This window comes from Manduca sexta, chromosome 14 (genome assembly GCF_014839805.1).
Source record: "Manduca sexta isolate Smith_Timp_Sample1 chromosome 14, JHU_Msex_v1.0, whole genome shotgun sequence".
Lineage (NCBI taxonomy): Eukaryota > Metazoa > Arthropoda > Insecta > Lepidoptera > Sphingidae > Manduca > Manduca sexta.
The window spans coordinates 5,193,816-5,214,065 of record NC_051128.1 but is presented as its reverse complement, the minus strand read 5'-3'; the positions used below and the strand labels follow the sequence as shown (position 1 = coordinate 5,214,065).

Below are 20,250 nucleotides of genomic sequence, written 5' to 3'. Positions count from 1 at the left end.
TAGTCGAGGATGCGAAGGCGCGGCGTTGAAGTCGAATGCCGGACTCGTAGTATCCGCTCCGTAGCGTTATCGGGAAAGCGCGGGAAAACCTCGCCGAGTCGCGCTTGCTTCAGTAGGCTCGCGCCCGCCGACAGACATGCACGGGTCCACGCGTGCGCTCCGTCTGCTACTCGCGATACTCGCGCTCGCGACCGCGCGCGCTCATCTGTCCTCGCACGACAATATCCTCAGGATACAGTTGTGGGACGCCGAGGGCCTCTCCCGGGAGCCCATCACCACAGTGGCACCTCCTGCCGTCAAGCGGCACAAGTTACAAGTTAACTTGGACTCGCTCTACAATGCTATGCTCGAGGAAAGTCACGGCGGCGGGTTCGGCCGCTTCACCAGGCACAAAGTGAGGCACAAGAGGCGGCGGCCTCGGCAGAGCGGCACCGACTTCCCGTGGAGATTCCACTCCGGCTCCAGTCTGATGAACGTCGAGGTGTACGACTATGACGTGCCGTGGAACGCCATCGAAGGGAGCGACGCTGGAAGAACTGTGTTAGCGAGTGCAGTGAGTGTGAGTGGCAGTTCGGGAGTGAATGAGCAGCGTGACGTGGGGCCGCCGATGACGCTGCGCCAGCCACCCGACGAGGTAATGAGCGAGGGCAAACATTGTGGGTGTAACGCCTTTCATCGTTATCGTCGCCCCGAGGTGGTTAATAGCCATTCACTCAACTGATAGCCTGCCGGCGTTGCCGTAGGGATTTCTATTCAGTGCTCCCTTTCAGAACTCCCCCCGGGCGACGATGCGTTGATAAAAGTGAATGCCCTTCATTGTTTTTTAAAATATTTTTTCAACGGGTGCATGTAGATTGTATCACCACGCTTGAACGCGGGGCAAATTCAAGGCGAGATTGGCTCTCGCGGCGCGTTATCAGCGGATATCTACATTCAATGTTTAGGTTTAGGTATGTTTATCTATCTACCTATTGATAATTTTTGATATATTACGTAGGAATATTTACCCTATCACGAAATTGCGTAAAGTTAAGTTTGGCCCAAATTTTTGCAAGTAATGATTCGTGGGTATGTCGTTAAGTAACATGAATTATTTTTCCTTGAATCGCTACTTATGAATGATGAAAATTCGTGATAACATGAAAGTATTTATGGAATTCCTATAAACTTTAAAAAGGTGAATGCGAGTCTCGGACGAAGATAAAATCGACTTTCAAATAGCTTGCCATAACGATATCTGGAATCCAGAGTAAGTGTTAAAGAAGTAACTTCAAACAGTTTGGACTAAGGAAGTTCCAGTTTTTACGGAGTGTCACTCCTTAAGCGTTTTGTTACAGCCAGCTGGTCTCTACACCTTCCACGATTTATTACAACTTTGTTCATTGCGGTTGGTGAGACGTCATTTTCTCTGCTCTCGAGATATTGCGAGTCAAGTATTTTAAGTTATCTGTATTGTGCATTATGGAGCATATTTACACTTAAAGTGCATTACATTTTATTTATTACTAGCTTTTGCCCGCGGCTCCACCCGCGTTATAAAGTTTTTCAGGCTAAAGTTTTCCATTATAAAAGTAGTAGTTTCCCGGGAGCCTATGTTCTATGTTATTTTCCCAGGGTCTCAAACTGTCTCCATACCAAATTTTATCCTAATACGTTGGGTAGTTTTTGAGTTTAACACGTTCGGGCAGACCGATGCAGCGGGGGACTTTGTTTTATGATATATTTTTGTAGAACTTTTTAAGAGGAACAATCCCGTCATACATTATTGTTGCATAACTTTAACCGTTTACGCAGCGCACGCAACAGAAGCTCTCAAAACTAATAAATTGTCCCCGTTTTTGCATCATGTTTCATTACTGCTCCGCTCCTATTGGTCATAGCGTGACGATATATAACCTATAGCACTCCAGGAACAAAGGGCTATCCAACACAAAAATATTTTTTCAGTTCGAACCGGTAGTTCCTGAGATTAGCGATTACTGCTCCGCTCCTATTGGGCATAGCGTGATGATATATATAGCCTATAGCATTCCAGGAACAAAGGGCTATCCAACACAAAAATAATTATTCAGTTCAAACTCCTAGTTTCTGAGATTAGCCATTACTGCTCTGCTCCTATTGGTCATAGCGTGATGATATATAGCCTATAGCACTTCACGAACAAAGGGCTATCCAATACAAAATGTTTTTTTAGTTCGAACCGGTAGTTCCTGAGATTAGCCATTACTGCTCTGCTCCTATTGGGTATAGAGTGATGATATATAGCCTATAGCACTCCACGAACAAAGGGCTATCCAACGCAAAAAGAATTGTTCAGTTCGGACCGGTAGTTCCTGAGATTAGGCATTACTGCTCCGCTCCTATTGGGTATAGCGTTTATGATATATAGCCTATAGCACTCCACGAACAAAGGGCTATCCAACGCAAAAAGAATTGTTCAGTTCGGACCGGTAGTTCCTGAGATTAGGCATTACTGCTCCGCTCCTATTGGGTATAGCGTGATGATATATAGCCTATAGCACTCCACGAACATAGGGCTATCCAACGCAAAAAGAATTTTTCAGTTTGGACCGGTAGTTCCTGAGATTAGCGCGTTCAAACAAACAAACAAACAAACAAACTCTTCAGCTTTATATAATAGTATAGATATACTTTTTTATGCGGGTATTGCAAAGTGACCACTGCACCTGATGGTAAGTGGAGTGGGGTCTAATAGAATGTCGACTGACGAAAGATGATTACCCCTTGGCAGTCGACACAATTATGTCGGCCTGTTATAACCAGATATTCATAACTTGTACAAGAAACTGATTTTGATCTACGGGGTTTCGATTATTATTTTTTAATAATTTTAATATTTGATTGCATTTTAGCAAATGTCGCTACCATCAAGCGTGCTAGTTTAGTTACTAATTTGTTCGTACTTTACGATTGATTTACAAACATTGTTTAAAAGCATCGTGGATATTTAAGTAATTATTTTTAGCTTGATACTTTTATTAGCCCAGGTTCATTACATACATATACGTACATCCCTGATGCAGTGGTAGAGGTGCTCTACCATACGCGCCTATGCACTCAAATTTTACGAATTTTATTTCCATCCCATTATATGAAATGAGTCACGCTATCCCCGAATCACGACAAATTTAAATTCTGACCAACTCACGGGTTTGCTGAGGCTATTACCCATATGAATTGTCCGAACAAAGGATCGAACCCAGGAACAAAATAATTTTACTAGTTTCACACCTAAGGTAACAAGATAATCCTCATTATAAATAAGTTGGTATCGTCTCGGATTTAATCCATGGACATGTGTAGAGATATAATAAAATTTTAACTATTATTATAGTTAAGCCCAAATTATTTCTATATTCTAACAAAACACGAAGACGTTTTATAAATTAATAATAGGTTTTTACGTTGGGTATTAGTATTCGTCAATATTACAATAAACAAAAGAAATCTTTATAAATAAAAATGAATCACCGAAATGTTTCTACGCGCATAACTTCCAAACGACTGCACCAAATTAGATAAATCTTTCTTTTATGTGTTCTTTATTGTTGGATGGTTTGTATGAAAGAAAAATTTAAGGAAGTTGAGCGAAAAATTTTGAAAAATTAGAAAACTGAACGATAATTTTACATAATTGTCAGTTGTTTGAAATAACTGTCAACGATTGACAGAAATTCATAGGTAAGACAGGACAACTTCTGTCGCATTAGCTAGTATTGTTATAAATTAAATTACCTACATGTAAAAACCTTAAAAACGCTGTAAATATATCCCTAAACAAGTATTCCTGAAAACAGGTTTTCAATTAGTTTGACAATGATATGAGCGATTCTTACCGCCTGACCTCTCGCCCGATAGTTAACGTTTTGCGAAACTAGCTGGGGTGCGCCATGCACACAAGGGCTGCCATATAAGGCATAGCTTCTACGTTGACGGTTAAATAATGCTACGTTCGATTTTTAACTTACTTTGTAGAGCAATTTAGTTTTTCAACAAAATATTGATTGAAAATAATTTTGCGTAAAACAAACGGCATTGTAGATGATATTAAAATATTTTTTAAATACTTATCCTGTTTGTATGTATCTACCAGTTAATGTTGGTAACGGGAAAACAGATTTAAAAACATTTTATGGAAATACCGACGACATACGTGTTTAGGTTTTATTTTATTTCATGTTTTTTTATACCTATATAACATTGCAAATAAAGTACTTAGGAAATTATCTAGTGAATATTGCAGAACGCACAATATTTGAATTAGTTCGATAGCTCATTATTATCGAACCTCTTTCAATATTTTATCCTCAAACCAATATTTATCACAACCTGAACGCACATCGTATAACAACAATTGTCTATTATTTAAAAACAATAAATCACCTGCTGCCTGCACTGCCTCGGTGGCGTAGTTGTATTGCATGTCCGGTACAATAGCGCTCTGAGGTCCTGGGTTCGAATCCCGGGTCGGGCAAAGTGATATTTGGGTTTTTCTGCTCAGTATCAGCCCGGAGTCTGGAATTTGTGCCCGATATGGCGATAGGATCGCCCCCTATCACATCATGGGGCGGAACATACTTGGCGAAAAGTGGGTGCCCTAGTTGCGCCTCTGCATACCCCTTCGGGGATAAAATGCGTGATGTTATGTATGTATAAATCACCATATCATAAGCCACATTATTTGATTACGATACAGGATCCGTGGTCAACGGCAATAGAAAACAAAAAAATGTATTCGAATGACATATCCTATAGATAAGTCTGTCCTAGGATGTGCCATTCCTATATTATTTTTGTTTTCTTTTAGCGTTAACGATTGTCATTTCACTAAAAGGGGACTTGGCTAAGGCTTCTTCATTCTGGTATTATTTTAAATAGTTCCATACATATATATCGATTCGAATTATTTGCAACATTATTTAATTACAGTCATACAGAGGTCTAATTCTCTGTGCCATACGTTTTTTGACAGTGCGTAACTTAACGCACCGCGTCGCTTTTAAGACAATAAAAAAAACCATCTTAAGTAAATTTTACGAAGATAACGGCCACGTTACGAGTGTACACTGTCGTATAGAATAAGGCCCCAGGTATTAATTAGTATAGTTCCGGAGGGCCACGTGACAATGAATCCCAATATCGATTCGGAAATCGAATCATTTACATTATTTAATTACAAAACCATACCAGTGGCGAACATATAGGTGCTAAAATGCATAAATGTCGTTTGAAAATCGTTCTAATGATAAATTAGACTTTACATAAACTACAAAAAGGGAAGCCGGTAGTAATCGGGTTGAATGGAACTTTAGCCACTGAACCATAAATGTATTATTTAGAATATTTCCATAGGGCGATGTGATTATCATATAGATTCGAATTATCCGCGACATTATTAAATTATAGCCATGATACAGATATTCAACGCTCCATATGGCGACAATATAAATCGCAATATCGATTCCAATTATCTACATTATTCAATTACAAAAATACAGGTATTATTTAGTATAGTTCCGTGTAGGGTGACCACCTCGCAGCCCTGACCGCGTCCACGCCCCCCGCCCGCAGCCGACCATCGGCGCCAATCAACCGGAAATTAGGCGCAAATCAATAATTTCCTTGCCAATACTGTCCTGTACGGCGCTAATAGAGTCTGATTGACTCGTTTCGTATCATACGCTCGTGATTGATGCTCGTATTTACTTTGATACTTTGGTTTTGATTTATGATGGGATATATTCGGTTGAGACGGCCTCGGTGGTGGAGTTGTATTGTGAGCGCAGTATGGTCATTGCTCTGAGGTACTGGGTTCGAATCCCTGGTCGGGCAAAATTGTATTTGGGTTTTTTTACCACTATCAGCCCGGAGTCGGCAATTTATGTCCAATTTGACTATAGACTCGTCCCCTGTCCTGTAATGCGACTAACATATATGACAAAAAGTGCGTGTCCTGGTTGCACCTTTGCCTGCCCCTTCAGGTATAAAAGCGTGATGTTAGTATATATTTGGAAACCAGTTTAGACTTGTATGCAGTTATAGGGTGATATGGGGACTCTCATGTAAGAAGTCATGCGATCTAACCACAAAAGCTATCTTTATAATGAGAAAATGATAAATATGCCACACATAGAAGTTAATATCGAGTCTAATCTTGTGTGACTTACGAGGATTCCGGTAGTAAGATGCCAAAGGATACAGGCCTGTAGAGGAACACTTGATACTAACACGAGTAAGGAAGTTAAATAATTTGGAATAACCGCATGACAGCACTATACGTCATGGTGTTTAGTCTGCATATTTTTTTAAATCTTTTAATTTTACCAGTTTTTTATTGAAATAAAACTATTTTACGGATTTTATCGTTGCTTTTATGTTATTATTTTTAGACATCCCCGTGACCACGATAACTGCAAATTCTTCGAAACATCGGGAGAAAATAATGATATAATAAAAGGCGATAAAATTCGTAAAATACTTTTATTTCAATATCCAACCTTCGCGTAAACATGATAATTATACTTATTTTATAAGTTAACTTGCACAGAAACATTTATAAATTGAATCGAAATTAATAACAAAATGTTTATAATTAATTTTCTGAAAAATACACCAACTAAACACAATTTATTCTACAAAACCGCACGGATAGCTTTAATTAATTAAGTAATAAAGGGATCAAGTGTGTAATTTAATGTTCCCCATAGCACACTTACGGATATATTTCAAAGGGCTGTAATGTGTGCGGTCCGTGTAGCTATCCAAGGGGCTGTAGTTCGGTCGCTGTTCAATTAAATTATAGGGACATAATTAAAAAAAAAATCTATGAATTTCATATTGCTATAACTATTTGTAATAAATTGCGATGTAATTTCATAACGATCTATGTAATATTAAAATTAATAGTCTAAAATTGTATAATAAATTGGAACATTTATTCTTTATAAAGAAACTTTACTCATTTTAGTTTATGGAGACGATAAACAATGACCATTTATTTTCAAAACTGTAATCATAAAACGAGGGAAGCCGATAACCTAAATGTGATTTTAATTATAATACTCTCACAATCTGGACGGAATTGTAATAATGAAATCGGCAAAATCCAACTTTACGACCATTTAAAGATATTTATAAGTTAATCATTTCAAGTTTATTGGTCCAATAAAAATCTTTTATGAAATGTAGGCGGCCGTAACAAAACCGTAAGCTGGAAGTAATAATAGCGTCCCATTTTACGAAGCCATTGTTATAAGGCGACGTAATTCCTTGGTGAATCAAACATCTGCCTTTGAAATATCGTCAGTCGTCAACAAAAATAATTATCTCTGTCTGTTCCCTAACGTTAAGTGCGATGAGGCGAATATTTTAAGGGGGATCGATGTAACCTTCGGTTTCTCTGCACCTGCGATGTTTTTGATCGGTTGAGTCATTGATTAATGACGGCGATCTGGTATTTTGTTTGGGCTTTACAATGTTATGTAAAGTGGAAGTGAGTCAGGTGAGGAAAATATTGCGTATGCTATGTAACCAAAATACAAACTATCATTGAATTTAAACTCGACTGCGTCGGTGGCGTAGTTGTATTGCATGTCCGGTACAATAGCGCTCTGAGGTCCTGGGCTCGAATCTCGGGTCGGGCAAAGTGATATTTGGGTTTTTCTGCTCAGTATTAGTCCGGAGTCTGGAATTTGTGCCCGATATAGCGATAGGCTCGCCCCCTATTACATCATGGGACGGAACATACTTGGCGAAAAGTGGGTGCCCTAGTTGCGCCTCTGCATACGCCTTCGGGGATAAATGCGTGATGTTATGTATGTATGTATTGAATTTAAATCCGTAACACGAAGAGCAAGGGCATAAAATTGGCTATTTTGTTAAAGCTATTTTATACACTGTTAGTTAAACATAGTTAATACAGTCTTCCCAAATGCCACAGAAAATCAATATATTCTAATAAGATTACATAGTTTCTAAACTTGATTAAAAAATGTTAAATGAAGGTCTTACGTTATTACTTACACTAATTAAATGACTAACTTAACAATTATCTTTATCGTTATCAATCTGTTCTGAAATTGATATTGTGATAATTAATCCGCGATTTAATCTATAAATATAAGTTTGCATATATTTTGTGTATTATTATTTCATATTAGATTTAAACTAAATTTCTCTAGATTTTGTAATTTATAACAAACTTAATAAAAATGTTTTTTAAATACTAAAACTATTTTAAATACATGAACATGAATACATAAAAACAAATTATACTTATGAAATAGATATCACTTGGGCATTTACCTAAAAACCGTGTCCTACCAAATCTGTTTTTTCATCAACTACCATAAATCATGACTATGGATAGCGATTATCGTCTAATTTATCTACTATACGTGATCAGTGATTCATAACTTACTAATGGAGAAAAGTTCATGTTTCATAGCTTTCTATCGACTACCGACAAATTTATAATTTCCACTCGCGTTTTAAACTTTGAACGCATTGTTAGATTTTCTACTTTATTTTTATTTAGAGTTGAAGGAACGATATATTTTTAAAATTCTAACCTCTTTGATGTTAAAATTGATCATTATTAATAAGGCAGAGTCTTTCAAATAATTTACTATCGCAAAAATACGTAAACATAAATCAAATATAACCTAAATTATTATAATTACACGTGGATAAAATATCGTCATGTTTCCACGCGATAGAAAATTAGGCATTACAGTAGTTCACCTTTGTGATAACGGTAAATTTATTAACTTTGATAGCGCCGTGCTTAAAAATATGTTAGCAATGTTTATAACATTAGTAATTCATTAACAGCGTGGGACGTAAAATATGGCTGGCACTAATCATTTAATCTTATATAACTACATTAATCTCTTAAATAACAAATCTATTTCATTAGTATTTTACGGCTACGAAGTCACGCTGGCTTTGGTATCATTCGTTTTGGTGTTCCATAGTGTTTATGGTTTTTATCCATTATATACTCAGAACATGCTTGTTATTGTTCTGAGATTATATAAAGCCTTGGAGTTCTACATTCCACAAACTAAATTAAATTATATTATAGCTAACATGTTCAGCGTATTGAAAGTAGTTATCACTTACTTTATTTAAAAAGTGTGTAAAAATTGTTGAGGGACCTGTTTTAGGAAGGTATTCCGTGTTCAATTGTGGTCCCAAATATATATAAATTTATGACCTTATTTTTTTTTACAGGAATTTTAACACCTAAGTATTTTTGCCTTCCTAAGCCCGGTTTGAAGTATTACGGAAAATTGATTATACTTAAAGGTCATACTCATACATAATGATTGATAAGGTTCGTCAAACAACTAATTAACATAAAAATACTTATTACCCACACAATGAGAGCCTACTAAAGATTTATTTGGGGTTTATATTCTATCATTTATAATTTTTTTTGCCCATTTCTAATAGTAGGTATTATAATTCATACATCCATGAACTGCCGAGTGTTTAAATAGATCCTTCGATTAAAAATACGCACTGTATAAAGAACCAACAATCAGTTACCCATTATGCATTACAAATCATATTTCTCACTACTATTGTAGCGGAGTTTATGGTTTTCACACATTTTTGTTTATCCTTTGATATCTATGCATGGAGCACTTAAAGAAATAAAGTCTACATTACATTAACGTTAAGCGCAATTAAAAATAATAACGATATATCATGCTAGTGATGGTTTATATGATTGCCCTTACTGGAAGGTCGCCTTTAATTTTAATAAGATACAATAATGGAGTTTTAATCGTCATGTCTGTATAGGTAAATGTATTATGGAGTAATTACATTGGTTATTTTTATTTACTAAGATTAACAACGTCAACAATTATTGAGTAAGAATATAATTTAGATGAAACCAATAGCCAAAACCAAGTCTTAGTTTTTGCTAATCAATCAATTATTTATAATTATATATTTCTTTATACGTGCAAGGCAAAGTGACCCTACTGCACTTCATGGTAGGTGGAATGTTTTGTTACAAAATACTAACTGCAATGTAAGTAGTTTCTATCCAATTAAACACTCTATGCTAAATTAAATAAAGGCTAAAGTTCCATTTGTGTGACTACGACGAATAGTTACGTTTAATAGTAGATATTTCACGTTGAAATCCGTACAAAGTTTGCGATGTTGAGATTAATTTATGGTCGACGTATTGATGTGATGCCCCCCATCGGGCTCACATGTATAGAACCCATTCTAATTGAAGTGAGTAATTTTAATGAACGCACTTTGTTTTTAGTGCAGTAAATTATTGTCCTCAGAAACTGAAAACACCTTCGAAATTCCTATAGAGAACTTCTCAGATGTGCAGGTTTCCTCACGATGTTTTCCTTTACCGTTAAAGCGAACGATAAATTCACAAAGAATACTCACATGTTTTTTTTTTTAGAAAAGTCAGAGGTGTGTGCCCTTGGGATTTGAACCTGTGGACATTCGTGTCGGCAGTCCGTTCCACACCCAACTAGGCTATCGCCGCTTATAAATAATATACTTGATATATATAATAAATAGTTAATGACCTCACACAGAATGTTAGAGTCTATGCTGCGATTTAAATACAACTAGATTGCGCAAATAACACGCGTATCAAAAACGCGCGTCGTCATCGCGTATAAAAAATAATTCTTTCACAGTTTCTTCGGAAATAAGAGTAGTTAATCAAGAGCTACATTTAGAGACGTTTTAAAGATGCATTAGCCTACCTACTAGCAACTACTAAGAGAATATTTTGAATATAAAGCCTCAACACAGTTTTATTAAAGGAAAAGCGTTAATGTACCATTAATTTCAAAGCGAGTGCTCAAAGAATACTCTATTTTAAACAGTCCAATAATCCGTCCAGTTTTGGACTTGGACACGGCGACTCCGACATAAATTTGAGAGTTAATGTCTTTATCAAACGAGCGTGGGAGTCCACCACGCATGTTAGAAACAATAGCTCCACTCATGTATTCAATGTTTATTTTTATTTCTGGGTCATTTTTTAACTTAGTTCGGTCTATCGTGTTGTATGATGCGTTTGGACGCTTACGGGCACGTTTTAGGTTTGTAGTATTAGTTTTAACACAAATAGATGCGTTTTAATTGAATAAGACTGAAAATAAAACGATAAAAGGCTTGGTGTAGTAGTAGAAAGTAATCAACAGAACTATTGATTTTAACCTGCAAAGTGAATATTAATCTAAAGTATTTTTGTGTGTAGATTTATTATATCCCGAACTGTTACTCAGACCACGAACAAAAGGTCCAAATGTAATTAATACGAATAAATGTCTTTCTTTGACACATCATACATATATACGTAACAATTCTAAATTAAATATCAAATATTAACCACCCTATAAGTGTTTTATGGCGGTTAACAATTTAATAGAATTTAACAGGTCGGAAATTAATGTGGGTGTGTAAATAACACTCATTAGTAATAAAGATAATGATCTGTAGGATGTTGAGGTGATCCCGGGAGCGAAGATTGTACAGATTGCATCCCTATTGCAGTATAAAGTTTATAAGTAATGAAATATGTTGTGAAAGTTTAGTGTTTATTTTGACGTCGGTAGTATAATTTCAGATTAGATCATGTTTTTATATGTAGTTTTTTAATATTTGCTTAATATTTTTATATTAGTTACTAATAGATGATAGGGAAGTACAGTCTGCCTTATAAGAGTGGAGAAAGGTGAAGTATGCATGAATACGATCTGCAAATCGTTCTAATGATAATTAGATTCTACATAAAATATACAGGGAAGGGAAGCCGACGGGAATCAGGTTATATTGAACCTTCGCGATTGCCACATAAGCAGTTGAACAAATTCAAAATTTCAAATCGTATTTAAACTTTGTTTCGTCTATTCATCACTAAAACAAACTTTACGGTGTTTACTTAATTTTATTTATTTATTTCATGGCTTTATTGTACACCATATACAAAACACTGTGATTAATATTAAAACAATGAAGGCTGAAAGAAGGTACAATTGGCGGTTTTATCGCTCGAGGTAATCTCTTACAGACAACCATTGGATGGAATAACAGATAATAATGAAAAGAGTAGTCTAGGGCGTACATATATAGTACTACAAATATATATATAAAGAATGTAGCACAATATTTATAGACCAAACACATAATTTTAGATAGAGAAAAAAATATATTTCTATTGAAGTAAACGTGTACAAGCGTTTTTAAATTTTCTAATTAGTTCAACTACTTTTGTAGCTGACTGTTTTCTAAAGCTTAACATTTTCTATCATATTTATTAGTTCTTGATCTCTACTTAACTATAAAGCAATCAGCAAATTGAAGTGTGTAGATCAACGGCCATGTTATATGATATAAAATAATTTCAAATAGGCAGATTAGAATAATATTGTTTTTAATTATTTTTAAATTTAACGGGTAACTTCCAGTAAATAAATCAATAATTATCGTATAGTCCAAAGGTTCCCAATCTTTTTTTTCTCATAGACCCCTTATAAAATTTTGCCGGCTCCGGTGGATCTTTCTTTTTTGTTTCGTAGAGAAAGTCTATTACGATTAGCACTAAGCCATCGCGGGAGTTATGTTTAGGTCACTGTGCCTCGTACGACCCCTATCAGTATAACTGCCTATCTTGATAGTTGAAGTCAAGCCAACATTTTAGTACTTTACTATATCAAACCAAGTAAATTTCCGTGGACCCTTGCTTACAAAATCTGAACAACCATTTTCGGTCACGCCAACGTAGACCCCTGTTAAGTCTCCCGTGGACCCCTGGGGGTCCTTCTGGACCACTTTTGGAATCAATGGTATAGACTGTAATTCATAAATATATATTTCTGCCAGTATTACTAGCGTTAAATAAGTGCTCGAATAGTAACAGTTTTATCATAGAAAGGCTGTGATTAAAATGTCTACGACTCGACGTGGCATTTCGTGATGGCTATTACAGGGGTTTCTGTATGATTATTACATTTCAAATGTAACAATTCTATTGAAATATGGCTTATAGCGTGCTCCGTAATTGTGGTCATTAAATATTTAGTGTGAAGACGGTAACGTTTGGCAAGACGAATAGTGTATACTATATTTTAAGTGTTGAATATATTTTTGTCCATTAAGATTTGAGAAAGAATGACTAAAATATTAAAACTTGACTTAAAATTAGTTCTACACAGGCGTGCGGGCTATAAACTAGTTTGAACATTCGTTATTGTTTCACGAAATTGGATTTTTTTTTATATTCAAGTACGCATTACAAGAGAAATAAACTACGAACATTTGTGAAATACTCGAACTCTGCTGCTTATGAAACTTTTAATGATTACAAATGCTTTAATACCAAGCACTCAAGTACAAGTATGTAGTTAACAGTGAGTTATAGAATTTAATTTGAGATGCTTATTAAAACCATGTTCGTAAATACCAAGTGATTACATGGTACAACTAAACAGGAATACGAATTAATGTGATTCTGACACTTCCTTGCATCACATATATTAATATTTAATAGGTTACAAGGGTTCCGATTACACCCAACACCAAACAAGTATTAAATATTAATATATTCACCGCCTAACACGCACATATTTTAAATATAAAACAGTAATAATTTTCTCAATTTCAGCGCTTGACATCGAAATATAATACTTCCTATAAAATAAGCCCTCAACGCGTTACGTAAGGGCTATATATCTTGTGACATTTTGTATACAAATAAATAAATTCTCAGCATAATTCAAAAAGCAATCTCTCGCTGGTGATATATTGGACGGTCCTAATAATTTCTTTTCATTTGGTTGTCGCGCGCATACATCTCATAGCGGTCTTCTTAGGAGGTACGCGTTTAACAATCAGTTGAATTGTCTGACAGACAATAAATAACTTTCTGTGAGTTGTTGAGAGCGACTAATTAAGTTCTTGTGCGTCCGGACACCGCGTGGGCGTTTGATATCCCATCTCAACTATGCAATTGGCGCCGTCTCAAGCGAAACACAACCTTATCGTCTGTTTATAAGAGTGGAATAGCTTTAAATCCGTTAAACCTATAAATTTCATTATGCAAATTCACAATATTTAGTTGGTTTGATACTGACTCCATTTCGATAATTGATAATGCTAATGAAAAGTCGAGCATGAAATATGTTTAACTTTGTATATTAATTAGTGTTATATATTTTTTTAAATTGCATTATAATATCCGTGAATATTTATGGCGCCGCTATTCATATCTATTTAAACGCTTCTCGACCGTGAATAAGCAAGGATCAGAATCAAAATCAGGTTACTAGTTAAAGTAAAAAAATAATAAATTTGGTTTAAAGAGGGTGACAATATCAACTCTGATTGATGTGGCATATTGATAGTTATTTCATACCGCATGGAAAATTTCAACTTCCTTTAGAGTTATTTTCTTAGCTAGGCTGGCTGAAGCAGTAACTTCACATAAGCTTCTAACAAGAATTTCGTTTTCAAGTGTTCTCATCCAACTGCTACTAATCACTTTATATTGTTTCTACTGGTTAGAAGTATTGTTCTCATATAAATAACTCGTGAGTATTTCCTAAAATATATAAGCATATAATTAGAATTTTTTTAGATCGCCTTAGTCAGTAGACTCTGTACAATCTTTTTAAGTGATGCCATTCTGTAAGTCTTGTCTTCATTTGACGGAAATTCGTCTTGAATTCTTAAGTTTCGACAATATTTCGATTCCTAAGTAAACTATCGTATCTGAAAAAATAGGGGAAAAAAATTATTAATGAAGATTTTTTTTAATGAGTTTGGAGTAGTGGTTAATTAACAAAAAGCAAGATAAGTGAAAGTATTTTTTTTTTCAGATACAATAGTTTACTTAGGAGCCATCGATTTATAGCAATATTTATCAAGCAAAATATAAGGTACCGTCTTGAAACTAATTCTGTAGATCTACCTAAAGTAATTCAATTCATATGACAAGTGGTTTATTTATAATAACATTTTGGTACGCCCTACGTTGACTCTACATAGAAGGAAATATGTACCAAATGAAATTAACAAATAATTTTTGTTTAGGATATTTATTACTAATGCCAGTACTTATGAACTCTAAGAAATCTAGGTTAAGTTGTTAGGGATTAAAACTAGCAAGCATAATGTTTGCTTATAAAAAATGAATGCAGAATTAATTAAGTGGACTGCTTTAAATGGCGTGAATCTAAATAAATGTTATGGTATGAAGTAGGGTAAATTATCTTTTTCATGACGAATTAAATATTTCATAATATTTTAAAACGCTCATTTCGTTATTCATAATATTTACAGTGATTTTAGTATCAAAATTGTGCATATTGTATACAATGCGGGTAGACCTACATCACACTTTATTTCATAAATAAATTATAAAACGTATATATTAAGTTTTGTTGACACGTTTTGAAAGATAAGTCTAGAAATTACTAGTTAAATCATACATAACATCACGCATTTATCCCCGAAGGGGTATGCAGAGGCGCAACTAGGGCACCCACTTTTCGCCAAGTATATTCCGTCCCATGATGTGATAGGGGGCGAGCCTATCGCCATATCGGGCACTAATTACTGATACTGAGCAGAAAAACCCAAATATCACTTTGCCCGACCCGGGATTCGAACCCAGGACCTCAGAGCGCTATTGTACCGGACATGCAATACAACTACGCCACCGAGGCAATCACTCGTTAAATCAATCTATCGAAAATATTTAAGTCAAATTTATATGATGTGTAATTATTAATATTATTATTTTTCACGTACTAACCAAAAAATAATTTAATACTTATTAAAATACTTTAACATCTAAGGCGCTCTGGTACGGATACCAAATGTTCGGAATGGTTCTAAAGTTATTGAGTTGGTCTACATTTCCGTAATATGTCGACAGTGGACCCCCGGCGTGCGCTCAAACGGCCCTAAATCACAGCGATCGTGTTATCGGCCGTGCACTCAATTGCGGTTTGTGGTCATAAAATAGAAAATCTTCAGAAGGTCTATATTGCAGATGTTTGACCGTATAAGATTATAAATATTTTATTGCATTTTTTGTATGGGTTGATCATATATTTAAGTATATATTTTTATTAAATGTGTATTATTGTGAAATTCAAACAAACCATATTATTTATATTATAATAAAAAATACTTTTCAGCCGGACTACGCCGTTCATCGTATGTTATAACTATTAGGAAGCAATCAAGACTTGGTATCATGCATGTGCTAACAAAAATCACCTTGAAATCTATTATTTTCAATGTTATTTAGATCTCTCACTTCACTTTATTTGGATAGGTGCCATTGTCTATTTCTACCGTCAATCAGCAGTGTGCAAGCATTGAGGTCGTAGTCAAGACGCCTTTCTTCAATCATAATATTTTACGCTAATAGAAAACAAAAATATGTATGGGAATACTCATTGCGAATGGTACATCCTAGCGAAAGACTTATCGCTAGGATATGTCATTCCTATACATTTTGTCTTTTCTATCAGCTTTAACGTTTGTAAATAGGCGTCTTGGCAAAACAATGCATTTTATTTTGCTTTGAATGACGAGACGAGCTTACCGTTCGCCTGATGTTAAGCGATGCAATCGAAACGTCGGGAGAAAATAAAATACTAACACCGCGATGGAATCCGAAAATTAGTTTAATTTCAATGTCTAACATTCGCGTAAACATAAGAAATCACGATGCAATCGCCCATAAGCGTAACACCCCCCTAAATCTCAAGCGCTCGCCATCCTGAGACATGAGATGTTAAATCTTATTATGTCCAGTAGTTACACTGGCTACAATGTTCTTAAACCGGAAAACAAAAGTGACTATACACTGCGGCTTGGCGGCAGAAATAGATATTGCAGTGGTACATATCCAGAGGGATTCTTACATGTTATGAGAGACCTAAGACCAGTTAACATTTTCAATTACAACGTATCTCTTCGTTCTGATTACCATTCGGCGACCGATACCTATGCTCGTTCTAACATTAAATAAAAAATCTCACAGACACATTACTACATGAATGTACCTTCTAATCTACCTTATTTTTGTGGTGACCTTTATTATTTCATTACCAAATAACACGCGATGGATTAGTTTCTACTCGGCCTGTCATTAGATTAGTACGAAACAATACAGACTAATTATTTTGTTCACAATATTATGTTCAGCTGTAAATAGAATTATGAAGGTGTTCAGACAAAGTTGTGTTATTACAATGTTATTATTTTACAATTTGTTGTGGTTTTCGCCATTATATTTGCATTGTTGAGTGAGAAACATTATAGTTAAAACTTTTAAATGGAGCATTGAGTCACGTATTACATTTACCACTGCATATTATATTCTATTACCCCAACTAACATTTGGATAAATTGTAGGATATTATAATTCCAACTATTGATACTACACGCCAAATATTTTCAAAGAAATAAGGAGATGTGCCACCTGCAATTTCTCTGAGTGTACGAACCGCAACTGCAAAGTTGACACTTCGTGCCGACTCTTTGAGATAGTCGCATCATTCCGGTTGAGCAGGCTTATACGTGTTGCAGACAAAACGGTCTAGCGTCTTCTATTTTTGTTTTTACTACATTTATACCAATATAGAGAAGTAAATGTATGTATAGCAGGTAACCATTGATCTGATTGTGAAAATTCGTTCCCTATCCTATAGGCTACTCTTACCCAAGATTAGAGGTAAATATGGACGCAGCCGCGGGTAAAAGCTACTTTGCTACAAAACATAACGCATTCTTTATCTCATACATTAATCCTCACGATTGCAATAGCCAATAACGGCTTTATTTTTATAGTTTTATTTCACACGAAAAACAATGATAATTCTCGATGATTTATTATAGGTACTCTATGGATGGACTTAACAGATGGGCTGTGCGTAGATTAAAAATGTCGTTTGTATTCACTATTGTTTCGTGTAAGCAACATTGTAACAACTCTCGCCCGTTTTATTATAATAATGATTTATTGTTTATAGTTCGGACCGCCTGGTTGCAGTGCGCATAATAAATTATCTTTAGCTACTGAAATGAATACCGATTGAATGTTAAAACTATCTTAAGTATAGACCAGTTTAATAAATGAATCTTATGTTTGTTTTGTGTTTCGAGAGCTTTCTGTTGCGACATTGTCTTTGTAGTGTACTTTTAAAAATGATTTTAAACAAGAAGACAATGCTAACCACTTGGAACAGCAACGTACAATGTTCCAACTTATATTCTTGTTTAGGATCTTAAATAATAGAAAGAAAGAAGAAAAGAAAGAAAAATATTCTATTAATACAGTTTTCTTATAACACGCGAACCCAAAACAAATATGTACCTTGTTAACGTCTTACACAAACATTTGTATCGATGTTGCACGTTTTAATCCATGATATCTCATTGCAATAAAATAATCACCACCATGTATAATTTATAACATATTATATTTCTACACCTCATAATAAGATAGTATTTGTTTTTTTATTAAAACCAGCCGAATTGCCTGTACATAGAATCCACATTAGCATAAATTTAAAAGCAGATTTCAACAGACATTTGGCTGGCGATATACCAGCACCATAAAGAAGTCATAATCAAAAACAGCAAACAAAACAGCACCGGAGGCGGTTTGTCCTCACTAAACTAACAATTTATGCATGGCCCCCTAATGGGCCGCTCCATCAGACTGTTTGCGATGCTTTCTATGAAATTTTATTCGGTAATAGACCGTGTTGGCCTACATCTTGCCTCAATTTCGTACTGTCAATATAACTTAAGTGATTTGGAAGTCTCATGTTACCCTTTTAAAAGGTTTTTGCAAGTTTAACCTTATATCGTGTGGAGGTGGTTTAAATTAAATGATGTTATGGTGATAAAAGTTTATGCGTTTTAAATGTGAAGCTATAAAGGATGGAGTTACTTAATATTCAAGCGTTTGATGCACCTTTTGAATGATGTAGGCGTTGATGACAATTTGGCTGTCAACGATGAATCTATACTATTATATAAAGCTGAAGAGTTTGTTTGTTTGTTTGTTTGTTTGTTTGTTTGTTTGTTTGAACGCGCTAATCTCAGGAACTACTGGTCCAAACTGAAAAATTCTTTTTGCGTTGGATAGCCCTATGTTCGTGGAGTGCTATAGGCTATATATCATCACGCTATACCCAATAGGAGCGGAGCAGTAATGGCTAATCTCAGGAACTACCGGTCCAAACTGAAAAATCTTTTTGCGTTGGATAGCCCTATGTTCGTGGAGTACTATAGGCTATATATCATTACGCTATACCCAATAGGAGCGGAGCAGTAATGCCTAATCTCAGGAACTATCGGTCCGAACTGAAAAATTCCTTTTGCGATGGATAGCCCTTTGATTGTGGAGTGCTATAGGCTATATATCATCACGCTATACCCAATAGGAGCGGAGCAGTAATGCCTAATCTCAGGAACTATCGGTCCGAACTGAAAAAGTCTTTTGCGTTGGATAGCCCTTTGTTTGTGGAGTGCTATAGGCTATATATCATCACGCTATACCCAATAGGAGTGGAGCAGTAATGGCTAATCTCAGGAACTGCCGGTCCAAACTGAAAAAATAGTTTTGTGTTAGATAGCCCTTTGTTCCTGGAGTGCTATAGGTTATATATCGTCACGCTATGACCAATAGGAGCGGAGCAGTAATGAAACATGATGCAAAAACGGGGACAATTTATTAGTTTTGAGAGCTTCTGTTGCGTGCGCTGCGTAAACGGTTAAAGTTATGCAACAATAATGTATGACGGGATTGTTCCTCTTGTTCTACAAAAATATATCATAAAACAAAGTCCCCCGCTGCATCGGTCTACCCGAACGTGTTAAACTCAAAAACTACCCAACGTATTAGGATAAAATTTGGTATGGAGACAGTTTGAGACCCTGGGAAGAACATAGGCTCCCGGGAAAATATATAGCGTGACTTTTATAACGGAAAACTTTAGCCCGAAAAACTTTATAACGCGGGCGGAGCCGCGGGCAAAAGCTAGTATATTATAATGCGTATGATTATATATTTCTTCGCGAGATTAAGAGTTTGCTAGTAGTACTTGCTTGAAATAAACTCAATGCGATATATCAGGAACACGGTGTAGTTAGAATGATTTGTATTTATGGGATTTGTTTATGGTCTGTCCAAAATGGTTCTTTATA

At 35.4% G+C, this 20,250-nt stretch overlaps 1 protein-coding gene across 1 annotated transcript in view; it reads left to right on the top strand.

Moving 5' to 3' along the window:
• Positions 1 to 35: 35 nt before the first annotated feature.
• LOC115439910 (G-protein coupled receptor Mth2) overlaps positions 36 to 20,250 on the top strand; it is a 91,440-nt gene continuing 71,225 nt past the window's right edge. The window contains exon 1 of the mRNA XM_030163979.2: positions 36 to 634. Within this exon, the coding sequence (XP_030019839.1) occupies positions 137 to 634 (498 nt within the window). The 5' untranslated portion in view covers positions 36 to 136. The remainder of the gene's footprint in view (positions 635 to 20,250) is intronic.